This window comes from Artemia sp. Qi Xiang Cuo, chromosome 3 (genome assembly GCF_049724085.1).
Source record: "Artemia sp. Qi Xiang Cuo chromosome 3, ASM4972408v1, whole genome shotgun sequence".
Taxonomy (NCBI): domain Eukaryota; kingdom Metazoa; phylum Arthropoda; class Branchiopoda; order Anostraca; family Artemiidae; genus Artemia; species Artemia sp. Qi Xiang Cuo.
This window is the reverse complement of record NC_142796.1, coordinates 7423772-7439151: the sequence shown is the minus strand read 5'-3', so window position 1 is coordinate 7439151 and position 15380 is coordinate 7423772. Positions and strand designations below refer to the sequence as shown.

The 15380-nt window shown below is 36.2% G+C and overlaps 1 protein-coding gene across 1 annotated transcript in view; it reads right to left on the bottom strand.

The window, feature by feature from the left end:
- The window catches only part of LOC148953711 (unconventional myosin-XV-like), a 548203-nt gene that overhangs the window by 419311 nt on the left and 113512 nt on the right, over positions 1-15380 (bottom strand). The window contains exons 4-5 of the mRNA XM_089108456.1: positions 8927-8990; positions 684-793 (exon numbers count right to left, since the gene is read on the bottom strand). Coding sequence (XP_088964582.1) covers positions 684-793; positions 8927-8990 — 174 coding nt within the window. The remainder of the gene's footprint in view (positions 1-683; positions 794-8926; positions 8991-15380) is intronic.

Genomic DNA, 15380 nt, shown 5'->3' with positions numbered 1-15380 from the left:
CTGTAATTTTTTATTGGTTATTATACCTAAAAAGAATTGTTTTCTGACTTCAAACTGTCCAAATACTTTACCACCCCCCCCCCCTTATGTGCAAATATATAGCCCAAATTATACATTTCCCATAAATTCTGTCACTTGTCTTGGTCTTGTGTCGCGCTAAGCTGAAAAAAACTAACGAAGAAACCGGTTTGTTCTCGAGTTTCACACAGCGTAAACTTGAGTTAGTGGTGCATAATATGCAAGGACCAAAATTCCCCCCCCCCCTACGGAAAAAAAATAAAACTCCAATAAAATTCTCAAATTTGGAAAGCTTTATTTTCCGCAGGGGGGTATTTTCCGCGGGAGGGTATTTTCCGCGGGGGTATTTTCCGCGGGGGTATTTTCCGCGTGGGGTATTTTCCGGGGGGTAGGTATTTTCCACGGGGATATTTTCCAAGGGGTAATCACAGGAGGGTAGGGAGTAAACGCCGGCCACTATTTTATTTGATCACTTGAATAAGAATTACCTAGGAATTCGGTAAAACTTAGATTTCGAGAGGTCCCAGGCCCCAAGCCCTTTGCGTACAACACGGCCTGCACATTACCCCACAAGACCAAAAAAAATAGACGATAGCCAATATGAAATTCATCCAGCTGAGCCTCTGATCTCTGGTTTTGTCTGGCCAAAAAAGAATAAAACTTACGGTGGTATCGTTCCAAGAACTTGTCCTTCATATTTCTTCACTGTCTCCAAACCATAAGCATCAGACATTCGATAAGGGTTAACAGCTATCAAAATTCTTCCGATATACGTCTGTAAGAAATCACAATATAATGGGTTAGACACTGAAATCTATATTTGTAATTCTGAATTTCTAAAATCGCTAAATTCCTACATAAAATCCCTGTCTTCATTTTCAATTCATCACCATCTCTGATGAAACGTGAAAGGCTTTCTTGGAAAAGTTTATTGATTATTTTCAAAATTTATTAATTGCCCCATCTAGAAATTCCAATTTATTGCCACTGCGTTGACTTTTTCGTGACGTAACGCAAGCTTACATAAAACAGAATTCTGTATAGATCTCAATTCTGCTCGGCACTGCATACGTTATGGAACTCGAATCTACCTGGAACTTCACGTTACGCGCAGAATTTGCTCCGTAAGATTACATAACTTAATGTAATCCAAACCATAAAATCCTATAAGGACTCTGAGCTATCCGAATGGTTCCAGTATTTCCACTTTCAAATTTAAAATTTCTAAGGAGTTCCTCGTTTAACTATTATTATTTATTTAAAACCCATCAATCACAAAACAAGACAAGACGGAGTAAAGGGAAAAGAAAAGAAACAAAACAAAAGCTAACGAACAAGAAACCACTGACACAGACAAACAACAAATCAGAACACTATCGAATTAGAGCACTATTGAATTAAAACACGGTACCAATCATTCTGTGAATCCAATTTTCGGTTAGGTTAGGCAATGAATTTAAAGATTGCAAGATTAGGATCCGCAAGTTTGAATTTTTCTGATTAAAAAAGAACTTCGATGCCAAGGAGGCAACAAAATTATTTTTTTGTGGGGGGAGGGGTAGAACATTTTTTTAAAAAGCAACAAAAATTGGTTTGTTACGTTTTTTACGAGTCGGAAAAACATTTCGGGGGGAGGGGGAGGGGGGGGGTTCAAACCCCCTTACCGTTGAATACGGCCTTGTGAATGACCTACAAATTTTCTACAATAACAGTGTTGTTGAAAATTATGCTTTTTGACAATTCATCTGTGCCCAAATAATAAGCAGGACGTCCTAAAATGGAGTTGGGAGATGCTATAAAAAATGATTTAAAGGGAGCATGGGCTTCATAAGGGGGAGAAAAGCGTGAAACTCCAAACAGTACTATGGTACAGTCACCCCTCCTCAGAATTAAACACTACAAAATTCTGAAAACAACTGTAAAAAATTTAAATTGCTTATTTATTTCATTATTAAAAGCGCTTCACTTAGCTCCCCCCTCCCTAACATAAAAATATATTCTACATACATTTTTCCGTTTCTTGGTTACATCGACGTCGCTTATTTACCATTAATTCTATTTGTGCATAGATTAAAAATGCAATGAAAATATACATTTTAGGCTATATATTTGCAGAATAGGGAGAGGGGGTGAAATTAAGCGCTTTCAGGGATGATTAAGTATTTTGAAAAAAAATTAAAGTTGTTTTTAGAATTTTATAATTCTCCCTTCTGAGGAATGATTGTATACTAGAACCTTCCAAACAAAGTGGGGGTGAAGAAGGAGCGCGCATAGCTAAGTTTGCCTCAGGTGGATTTGCTTTGCGATGAGTGTTCAGCAGTCAAAGAGTTCGTGGTAACCGAAACTCTAAAAAAAGGAATTTTGATACCAATAGATACATCAAAAGGAATTAGATTTTTATGCTGATTTCAAATGTATAAATTTCATCAAGTTTAATCTTACCCATTAAAAGTTACGCGCTTCAAAAAAATTTGCCTGATTTTTGGAAAAAGGGGAAAACACCCCCTAAAATTCAAAGAATCTTAATGAATATCGCACTATCAGATTTAGTAAATTAGTGAACTATACTTTTGAAGTTTGAAGCTCTTATCTGTTAAAATGTGGAATTTTGTATTTTTTGCCAGAAGAAAGATCATATGCGTGTTTATTTGTTGTTTTTTTTTTCCAGGGGGGATTGTATCGACACAATGGTCCTAGAATATCATAGGAGGGATCATTCGAACGGAAATTAAAAGTTCTAGTGCCCTTTTTAAGTGACCAAAAGGAATGGAGGGCAACTAGGCCCCCTCCCACGCTCGTTTTTTCCAAGGTCACCTGATCAATATTTTGAGATAGCCATTTTGTTCAGCATGGTCGAAAAATATAATAAATATGTCTTTGAGGATAATTAATCCCCCACAGTCCCTGGGGGAAGGGCTGCAAGTTACCAGATGTTTACATATAGTATTGGTTATGGGAAGTATACAGACGTTTTCAGGGGGATTTTTCTGGTAGTGGGGGGAGCTGGATCGGGGGTTACGTGGGAGGATGTTTCCATGGAGGAAGTTGTCATAGGGGAAGGGACACTACTATGAAGGGGGTGCTGAAAACTTGTCAACATCAAAACTTAAAATGAACAGAAACTATTACGTGTATGATTGGGTTCGCCCCCTAGTCAATGCCTCGCTCTTTATGCTAAAGTTCTTTTAGTATTTTTATAAAAGCTAATGATTCTAATTAACGGCCTTTGTGATTAAGGGGTCATTCTTAAAGAATTGGAAAAAAAAATCAATTTTAGCGTAAAGATCGAGGTATTGACTAGGGGGGTTAACCCCCCTAATATACGCAATAAAAATATATAAATATAGAGGTTCATTACGTAAGGTAATTCGTAAGTTACGTATATTTATTACTAATAAAAACGTTCATAAATAAAATTAAACAACTTTCGAGAAAGCCATTTAGCCGAAAAAAGTAAGAATAGTATGCAAATTTTGTTTTAATTATTCACGTACAGTGATCCAAAATCAAAACCTGCATTAATTTAAAAACGTTCGGGAATTAAATATAAAAAAACAAGTATTTTTAACTGTAAGTAAGGAGCGACATTAAAACTTAAAACGAAAAGAAATTATTCCGTATATGAAAGGGGCTGTCACCTCCTCACCGCCTCACTCTTTGCGCTAAAGTTATGACTCTGTCTCACAAATTTATTTTTTTAAACAATAAAAAAACTTGACAAGCTCACGGACGTAAAATCTCACTGCCTTTTCAGCCAAATTCCACAATCAAACCACAACTTCTCGATAGCCTCCGATAACGGCTAGTCTTTTTGGAAAATTCACAAATAGACCCTTTGTCTTTGTGATTGTCAGCTGACGCTGAAGCTCGCAAAACAGTTTTAAAGTAGTGCATTACTTAGAAACCCAAAACGTTTACACAAAAAAACGTTTACCCTTAGTGGACACAAAAAGTTTAGAATGAAAGATAAATTTCATCGCCATTGAATAAATAATTCACTTAACCTATCATGAACTAAGGAGTTCTTCAGTTAAATAGCCCTAAACAGCAGAAACCAAATATATTTTCAAAAAGAACACTAGAACTTTCAATTTCCAATCAAATGAGCGCCCTCCCAAATTTCTACGGCTACTTCTTTTATAGAAGCTGACTGGGGAAAAAAGAAGAAAAAGCTAAAGAATAATATAATCAAAGCATACTATGGAGATTGCTTGCCTCTGACAATAACATTATTCTGGAAGTGGGGGGGGGATCGCGGGTTACGTGGGAGAATCTTTCCATGGAGGAAGTTTTCATAGGGGAAGGAACATTACTATGAAGGGGGCGCTGAAAACTTTTCAACATCAAAACTTAAAATGAACAGAAACTATTACGTATATGATATGGTTCGCCCCCTAGTCAATACCTCGCTCTTTACGCAAAAGTTTTTTTTAGTATTTTCATAAGGGCTAGTGATTCTAATTAACGGCCTTTGTGATTAAGGCGTCATTCTTAAAGAGTTGGAAAAAAATTCGAATTTTAGCGTAAAGATCGAGGTATTAAAGAGAAATCTGACGTGTCTACCCGTGAAAAATCGAATGTCGCTTATGTTTACACGGCTACACCAAAGCTAAAGAATAATATAATAAAAGCATACTATGGAGATTGCTTACCTCTGACAATAACATAATGCTTTGTATTCGAAAAGCCATCGAACACAATAAGTGTAAATGATATAGATCTTTTTTCTTCATTGGATAACAAATTAGTTTAACCTTCTATGAACTAATTAGCCTTTCCAATACGAGATTTCAATAGTTTCCTTCTATACAAAAAATAACAGTAATTACTTTAATACCACAATTAATAATGTTCTTAAACATATTTAAAGACATGTATGCTAAGGCTAAATTATGCTAAGTATGTATTGAGCATACTAAGATGGTTGTGTCTGAAAGCACAGGAAGTACTTGATTAGTAGGAATGCTTAAAGCTTCCAAAGCTTATGAGCTTAAACTTCACTTGTATGGAAGAATAAACCTAGTAGGATTCAATCAATACTTTGTTTCACTCCAAGAAGCACGCTATATACCTGGGGACAGAGTGGAAAGCGTGGACAAAACCCACTGTATATAAATATAATACAGTATGATCATTCCCTACCTCCACCATTATACAAAGCCGGACCGAGATGCAAGTACTCGGGATAACATTTCAACAAGTAGTCAAATCCTAGACATTTGGTTTTAGTCACAGGTAGACAAATTAGATGTCGGTGAAAAGCGAAGCTTGGCTTCGCCTTAAGAGCGCCCGATGTTGAATTCTAGTATTTTCAAGATGTTTATATTACCATGTTTATAAAAATAGATAATTAGCAAAGCTCAGCTAGAATTCGGTGTTTAAAGAAAATACAAGCAAAGTTCGAATTCTCGAGTTGGTTTGAAAGGCATTTTGAGAAAGTTTCTGCGGAAATTCGCGTTCCAGATTGATGGCAGATTAAATGGGAGGAGCTGTTTGTACGCTCCGAGGATGTAGAAGCCAAAAATCCCCAAGCCGTGATCTTACTGTTATATTGTTTATATAGTGACAAAACCACAAACGCGTGTTCAACTTGAGAGAAAAGTGAGTGCCCCTTGGAATAGAATTTGAAGATACGTAATTCAAAATAGCAATGCTCTTGTAAATAGTGTCTTCTGAAGTAAACACCATAATAAAAAAAAGTAGTACCATTCGACTTCTATTCCACATAGTTTCAAAATATAATGTTTCATAACATGAAAATTGCATCACAGCCCTCTCCCCCCTTTAATCGGGCCAGAAAAATGTCTAGGCTACATACAATACGTAGATGATTCTGCTTTTTTGCATTATTTTTTGCAATTAATAAATAGCTGCTTCAAAATAGAGAATAATCCTACTAATTTGAAAAAAAACCAGCAAAGTTTTGTGGAGAGACTAGGGCTATATCTGGAATAATCCCAATATGAAAAAAAAATCAGCTAAGTTTTGTATAGAACCTATGGCTATATCACAATGCGGAATTTGAAGAAAAAAAATCAGCACAGTTTTATATAGAGCCTAGGGCTATGTCTGGTCCTATTAAGGGGGGAGACGCTGAGATGCAATAGTCATGGTAGCGAGCATTATATTTGAAAACAGTATAGAGATTAGAACGGTGACACTCGTTTGTTATTATAGCGACCATTTCATGGAAATTATGCACAGGAGTGTTCCCTTGAATGTGCAGATGATAGGTCAGACTAGTAGGGAAGGAGTGGGGTTGTTGGGATGTATTTTTTAATTTTTGAAGTGATGATGTGCAGGAGTTTGGTGCATTTTTGTTTTTTAGTTGTGTTTTACGTTTTTTGTTGGTGTATTTCAAAAGTGTTTAATTTTTTCTACTGTACGCCAGAAAACGTAGGTTTTCCCATTGGTGCAGTAGATGTAAATAGTAAAGAGTTAAAATTATATCAAACAGTTCGTGGTAACGAACTGTAAGTAAGGAGCGACCCGGCTCAATGGTAATCGAAACTCTAAAAACTGAATTTTGGTACCAATAGATGCATCAAAAAATCAGATTTTTATGCTGATTTCAAATATATAAGTTTCATCAAGTTTAGTCTTACCCATCAAAAGTTACGCGCCTGAGAAAATTTGGCTGATTTTCGAAAAAAGGGGGAAAGACCCCCTAAAAGTTATAGAAAACTTAATGAAATTCACACCATCATATTCAGCGTATCAGAGAACCCTACTGTAGAGGTTTCAAGCTCCTATCTATAAAAATGTGGAATTTTGCATTTTTTTGCCAGAAGAAAGATCACGGGTGCGTGTTTATTTGTTTGTTTGTTTGTTTTGTTTTTGTTTTTTCCCCAGGGGTAATCGTATTGATCCAGTGGTGCTAGAATATCGTAAGAGGGCTTATTGGAACAGAAATTAAAAGTCCTATTGCCCTTTTTAAGTGACCGAAAAAAATAGAGCGTAACAAGGCCCCCTCCCACGCTCATTTTTTTCTCAAAGTAACCCAATTAAAATTTTGAGATAGCCATTTTGTTCACCATAGTCGAAAATCTAATAAATATGTCTTTTAGGATGACTTAATCCCCCACAGTTCCCAGGGGAAGGGCTGCAAGTTATGAACTTAGCCCATTGCTTACATATTGTATTGGTTATTGGTAGATATACAGAAATTTTCAGGAAGGATATTTTCTGGTGGGGGGGGGGGCGTGAGGAGGGGGTTATTCGGGAGAATCTTTCCGTGGAGGATTTTTCTTTGGGGTATGGGACTTTTCTATGAAGGGGGCGCTGGATTTCCAAGCATTATTTAAAAAACGACCAGAAATTAAATTTAAAAAAAACAAGTTTTTTCAACTGAAAGTAAGAAGCAACATTAGAACTTAAAACAAACAGAAATTATTACGTATATGAGGGGGTTCTCCCCCAAGTCAATACCACGCTCTTTAAGCTACAGTTTTTTTTTGTTCTTTAAAAAGAGCTATCTATTCTAATTAAAAGGCCTTTGTGATTCAGGGTTTGTGAATTAAATTTTTTTTTTAACTTTTAACGTAAAGAGCGTGGTATTGACTAAGGGGAGAACCCCATCATATACGTAATAACATATACGAAATAAAAAAAACAAGCGATACGGCTCAACAAGCAAAACGGAAATTTGATGTCAATAAATGTATCAAAAGAATGGGCTTATAATGCTGATTCTAAATATATGAATTTTATTCAGTTTAGTATTACTCATCAAAGGCGATGAGTAATACTTGAGCGATGAGCAATGAGAAAATTTACCTGATTATTTAAAGAGGGGGAAACATCCCCTATAAGTGAAACAATTTTAATGTAAATCACACCGTCAGATTCAGCGTATCAGAAAACCCTATAACATAGGTTTCAAGCTCATATCTGCAAAAATCTGCAACTTTGTATTTTTTGCCAGAAGAAAAATATACGAATATAGAAGTTCGTTACGTAAGTTAATTTGTAAACTACGTCAGAACCAAATTTAGAGAGAGTCAGTTAGCAAAAGAAAAGTAAAATTTGTATGCAAATTTTGTTTATATATTCTATGACGGTGAGCCAAAATAAAAGCAGCATTGACTAAAAAACGAACAGAAATTAAATAAAAAAAACAAGTTTTTTAAACTGAAAGTAAGGAGCGACATTAAAACTTAAAACGAACAGAAATTATTCCGTATATGAAAGGGGCTGTCCCCTCCTCAACTTTAATTTTTAAAACAATAAAAAACTTTAGCGTTTTTAACCAAAACCCAAAACCCGTAAAAAAAATGCGGCATATCGAAACTAAAAGTATACCATTGGAATCACCATGGCCGAAAACCCTATTAAATTAACCCTAGTAAATTCAGGAAATTTACAGTTCCCTGTCCTAAACAAAAAAGAAAATCACTTTCTTGCATGGGCAACACTGACACATCCTCTTTTTTTCACTGCTAACGGGGCACTGAAACGTCATAGACAATTGTTTAAGGGCTCATTTTAAAGAAAGTTGCTACACCTCCGTGTTTTTGTCATTAAAAAAGCATAATGTTAAAAATGAAATCTGTTTTTTTTTTAAAAAAACTGCACCTTCCTATACAAGATGATGAATAACGCGAAGTTTACAACCATAAATGACGTTTATAATAAAACCATATGATGACGTCAGTTGCAACTGAAGTTCGTTCTTTACTATACCCAGCTAATAAGGCATTTTCCTACGTGTGATTATCATGGTTGCAGCGGTAGCTACAACCTAGGGTTATTAAACATAAGGGAGATAAAAGATCAATTAGTCTACCAGTGGCGTCAATTCATGGAGATTTAGGGGGAAAAGGCAAAATGTATTTTCAAAATATACGAGAGGGCGGCTAATTTGTCATTTTTTCTGTTTGTTTAAAATAAAAATAAGAAAAATTCTTACATAAATCAGCTCCTTATCATAGCGTACACGAAGATTCCATAGGATGGAGGCTTCGTTCAAGTCACTGAAAAAGAATACCAGTATGAGGACTATAGTTTTTAGGCGATAAAAATTTAATTATATAGAAAAAATCAAACTAAAAATAACTGTTTTTCCTTCGAAAAAAACAAAACAGAAAACCCAGGAATAACTCAGAAACGGGGTCCAATAACTAAGAAATCCAGAAATAACTAGAATTTGATGAAATTTTAAGAATAAAAAAAAAATACCGCATACATATTGCCTGAATAATCAACTAATCATCCTCGACACAAACGACACAGGAATATAAAATAACTAAAAAAAAAAATGGAAATAAAAAAAAAGAATTCAAAACGATAAAATACAAAATAAAAATTCGAAAATCATAGGCAGCGCAATAGCGCTGCCTAAATAAAGAACGACGTTGGCACAATTTATTTTTTTCCTTCAGACCAGGGCACTTCGTATCGAAGACGTTGTCACAGAAACTTGAAAAAGAGCTCATTCAATTGGAATTTCAAAGGGCTAGTGCCCCTTTTAATTGTCGAAAGTGATTGGAGGGTGACTAACCCAATTCTCACGCCCACCTTTTCCCCAAGCACATCCAATTAAAATTTTTAGATACCCATTTTGTTCAACATAGTTGAAAGTTTTGGAAATTATGTCTTTAAGAATGACACTTCCCCCCCCCCCCCCCCACAGCCCCCAAGGCAAGGTTGTAAGTTATACCCTGGGGGCATATAAGGTTTTTACAGAAAGCGTTGTCGTAGCAACTTCAAAAAGGGCTCGTTTGATTGGAAATTGATAGGGCTAGTGCCCTTTTTAATAGTTGAACATGTTTGGAGGGCAACTAACTCCCTCTCACACCCACGATTTTCGCAAACACATACAATCAAAACTTTGAGATAGCCATTTTTTTTCAACGTAGTTGAAAGTTCTGGAAATTATGTGTTTAAGGATGACAACCCCCCGCAGCCCTTAGAGCAAGGGTTTTAAGTTATGCTCTGGGGGCATATAAGGTTTTTTATAGAAAGCAATGTTGTAGAAACAAAAACGCCTCATTCAATTGGAAATTGAAATGGCTAGTGCCCTTTTTAATAGTCAAAAGTGATTGAAGGGCAACTAGCCCCCTTCTGACACCCACCATTTACCCAAACATATCCAATAAAGGTTTTGATATAGCCATTTTGTTCAACGTAGTTGAAAGCTCTGGAAATTATGTATTTGAGGATGACAAACCACCCAGAGCCCCCAGGGCAAAGGTTGTTAGTTCTACCCTGGAGGCATATAAGGTTTGTATAGACAGCGTTGTCTTAGAAGCTTCAAAAGGGGTCAATTCAATTGGAAATTGAGAGGTTTAGTACCCTTTCTAATAGTTTAAAGTGATTGGAGGGTAACTAACCCCCCTCTCACGCCCATCATTTCCCCAAATACATCCAATCAAAATTTTGAGATCACCATTTTGTTGAACATAGTTGAAAGTTTTGGATAATAGTTTTTGAGGATGTCAACCCCCCACAGTCCTCAGGGATAAGGTTCTAAGTTATGCCCTGGGGGCATATAATGTTTTTATAAAAAGCGTTGTCGTAGAAACTTCAAAAAGGGCTCATTCAATTGGAAATTGAAATGGCTAGTGTCCTTTTTAATAGTTGAAAATGATTGGAGGGCAACTAACCCCTCTCACGCCCTCCTTTCCCCAAACACATCCAATCAAAATTTTGAGACAGCTATTTTGTTCAACGTAGTTAAAATTTCTGGAAATGAAGTCTTTGAGGATGACACCTCCCCCCCCCCCTCACACCCCTCAGGGCAAGGGTTTTAATTTATGCCCTGGGGCATATAAGGTTTCTTATAGAAAGCATTGTCGTAGAAACTTCAAAAAGTGCTCATTAAATTAGAAATTGAAATGGCTAGTGCCCTTTTTAATAGTCGAAAGTGATTGGAAGGCAACTAACGCCCCTTCCACGCCCATCATTTCCCCAAACACAAGCAATCGAAATATTGAGATAGCAATTTTGTTCAACGCAGTTGAAAGTTATAGAAATTATGTCTTTGAGCAGGACACTCCCCCCACTTTCTTCAGGGCAAGGGTTATAAGTTATGCCCTGGGGACATATAAGGTTTTTATTGAAAGCTGTGTCGTAGAAGCTTGAAAAAGGGCTCATTCGATTGGAAATTCAGAGGGCTAGTGTTCTTTTAATAGTCGAAAAGGATTGGAGGGCAACTAAACCCCTCTTACGCCCACCTTTTCCCCAAATACATCCAATAAACATTTTTAGATAGCCATTTTGTTCAACGTAGTTGAACGTTTTGGAAATTATGTCTTTAAGGATGACAGCCTCCCCCCCCACAGCCCTCAGGGCAAGGGTTGGAAGTTATGCCCTGGGGGCATATAAGGTTCTTATAGCAAGCGTTGTCATTACAACTTTAAAAAGGGCTCATTCGATCTGAAATTGAAATTACTAGTGCCCTTTTTAATAGTTGAAAATTATTGGAGGGCAACTCACCCCCTCTCACGCCCACCGTTTCCCCAAACAAATACAATCAAAATTTTGAGATAGCCATTTTGTTGAAAGGAGTTGAAAGTTCTGGAAATTATGTCTTTGAGGATGAACCCCCCCCCCCCTACAACCGTCAGGGCGAGGGTTGTAAGTTATGCCCTGGGGGCATATAAGGTTTTTATAGAAAGCGATGTCGTAGAAACTTCAAAAACGGCTCATTCAATTGGAATTTGAAAGGGCTAATGTCCTTTCTAACAGTCAAAAGTGATTAAAGGGCAAGTAACCCCCTTCTCACGCCCACCATTTCCCCAAACACATCCAATCAAAGTTTCGAGATATCCATTTTTCTCAACGTAGTTGAAAGTTCTGGAAATTATGTATTTGAAGATGACAAACCACTCAGAGCCCCCAGGGCTAAGGCTGTAACTTATTAGAAACTTCAAAAGGGGCTCATTCAATTGGAAATTGAGAGGGTTAGTGCCATTTTTAATAGTCGAAAGTATCGGAGGGTAACTAACCCCCCTCTCACGCCCATCATTTCCCCAAACACATCGAATCAAAATTTTGAGATAGCCGTTTTATTGAACGTAGTTGAAAGTTCTGGAAATTAGGTTTTGAGGATGACAACCCCCCACAGCCCTCAGGGCTAATGTTGTAAATAATAGCTGGGGGCATATAACGTTTTCATAGAAAGTGTTGTCGTAAAAATTTTAAAAACGGCTCATTCGATTGGAAATTGAAAGGGCTATTGCCCTTTTTAATAGTCGAAAGAATTCGGAGGGGAAATCCCCCCCCTATGCTCATCATTTCTCCAAACATTTCCGATCAAGATTTCGATATGTCATTCAAGCCATTCAAGCCAGATCAAACCATTTTGTTCAACGTAGTTGAAAGGTCTGGAAATTATGTCTTTGAGGATGACTTTGAGGATGACAACCCCCCCCCATAGCCCTCAGGACAAGATACGTAAGTTATGTCCTTGGGGTATATAAGGTTTTTATAGAACGTTTTATCGTAGAAGCTTCAAAAAGGGCTCATTTGATTGGAAATTGAGAAGATTAGTGCCTTTTTAAGTATTAGAAAGTGATCAAAGGTCAAATGCCCCCCACGCCCATGGTTTCCCCAAAGACTTCTAATCAAAATTTTTAGATACCCATTTTTTCAGCGTATCAGAACGGTCTGCAAATTATGTCTTTGAGGATAACAAAACCCCCAGTCCTCAGGCTAAGGGTTGTAAGTTATGTCCTGGGGACATATAAGATTTCTTTAGAAAGCAGGATCATACAAACTTCGGAGGGGGGGGCATTGGATTGGTAATCAGACGCTCCAGTGTTCATTTTAAGAGTCAGACTGATCGGAGGGCATCTACCCCCCCCCCCTCCCATCCCACACAAACACACTTCATATTGTCCGGAAATGCATCTAATAGAAATTTTGAGATAGCTATTTGGTTCAAAATGGTCTAAATATCATATAAAATTGCCTTTAGGCTTGTAACAATCCTCAAAGATTAGGGGTATGGATTGTAAGCTGTTTCCAGGATGTATTCCAGGGTTCAATGAGGGTTGGTTGTTCAACTTTAGAAGAGTTTCAGTCTTTCTCCCTGAAAAAGACTATGTCAATATAAACGAGCAGAAATTAATTAAAAAAAAGTTTTTCAACAAAACAAACAGAAATTAATATAAATAAGAGTCAAACTCAAAACGAGCAGAAATTAATATAAGTAGGGTTATAAACCCCAAGCTTTCTAAAAGCCAGAATATAATTTGTATCTTACTCAAAAAATACTTTTAAATGTTTTCACTTTTCTAACTTTAAGAAAACAAAAATCAATCAGGATTTTAAGGAGTAAATATAAGCATATGTATATTAAACTGACAATGCAGATTTTTTTCAGCATATTCATTTGAAATTTTTTCACAAAAAACGAACAAAGGTTCGGCAATATGTCTCTCATAATGATAAAAGACAAACCAAGGCAAAAGAAGAAGTCTTTGTCCCACCACCTGAACAATTAAAAGAAACAAAGGTGGTCGTCAATGCCTTCCATACCTTCAAAAATCAAAAACCTGGACTAGATAAATCGTTGGAAGAAAAAAAAATTTTTGTACCACCACCTGAACAATTGAATGAAACAAACGTTCGGCGATATGTCTTTCATAATGACAAAATACAAGCCGAGGCAAAAGTTAAAGGTCCAATAAAAAAAAAAAAAATTTTACAAAGGCACCACTTCTAATTTAAGGTCCATTTGGACGTCATGACATTAAGAATTTATCAGACCAAAATAAGTAAATTTATAATTAATCTAAAAAGTGGATGTATTTTGGGTTACAAAATTAGATAGCTTCTTTATGATTTTGTGAAATTTATATATATATATATATATATATATATATATATATATATATATATATATATATATATATATATATATATATATATATATATATATATATATATATATATATATATATATATATATATATATATATATATATATATATATATATATATATATATATATATATATATATATACATGCAAAATCATATCTATTCCAATGAAAGATGTGGGGACAAACTCAGGCAGGGTACTTCTTCTTTCTTATCCTCACCATCACGCGCGACTCCGCAAATCTATTCTTCCGATTCGATCGTATTCCAAGTGCCAACCTAAATTCTCCTGATATGAGGAATTCTCCTGAAGAATTGCTGCGTCCCATTTTAGAGCAAAATTGCTCTAGTGTATAGATATTAATGTTCTGAATGTCACAGTGATTATGATCATCAAAACCAAGTTAAAGGTAGTTTTTGACATATTTCGGCAAAATGGTGTTATCAAAAAGTTCGTGGTAACGAACTGTAAGTAAGGAGCGACCCGAATCAATGGTAACCGAAACTCTAGAAAACGGGTTTTTGATACCAATAAATTTATTAAAAGAATCAAATTTCAATGCTGATTTCAAATATATAATTTTTATTAAGTTTAGTCCTACCCATCAAAAGTTACGCGCCTGAGAAAATTTGCCTGATTTTTGAAAAAAGGGGGAAATACCCCCTAAAAGTTATAGAACCTTAATGAAAATCACATCATCATATTCAGCGTATCAGAGAACCCTACTGTAGAGGTTTTGAGCACCTATCTACAAAAATGTGGAATTTTGCATTTTTTGCCAGAAGAAAGATCACGGATGCGTGTTTATTTATTTATTATTTTTTTTTTCCCCCAGGGATGATCGTATCGACCCAGTGGTCCTAGCATATCGTGGGAGGGCTCATTTGAACGGAAATTAAAAGTTCTAGTGCTCTTTTTAAGTGACCGAAAAAAATGGAGGGCAACTAGGCCCCCTACCACGCTTATTTTTTTCCCAAAGTCACGCGATCAAAATTTTGAGATAGCCATTTTGTTCAGCATGGTCGAAAATATGATAAATATGTCTTTTAGGATGACTTAATCCCCCGAAGTCCCCAGGGGGAGGGCTAAAATTTATGAACTTTACCCAATGTTAACATTTAGTACTGGTTATTGGTAATTATACAGAAGTTTTCATGAGGATTTTTTCTGGTAGTGGGTGGGAAGGGAGGGTCGGGGGTTATGTTGGAGGATCTGTCCATGAAGGAAGTTTTCAAGGGGGAAGGGAAATTGCCATGAAGGGGGCGCCGGACTTGCCAGCATTATTTATTGGTTATTGGGAAGTATACAGCCATTTTCAGGAAGGATTTTTTTCTGGAGAGGGGGGGGCTATAGGAGGGGTTACTCTGGAGAATCTTTCCGTGGAGGATGTTTCTTTGGGGTAAGGGACATTTCTATGAAGGGGCGCCGGATTTCCAAGCATTATTTAAAAAACGATCAGAAATTAAATAAAAAAAAACAAGTTTTTTCAACTGAAAGTAAGAAGCAACATTAGAACTTAAAACGAACAGGTATTA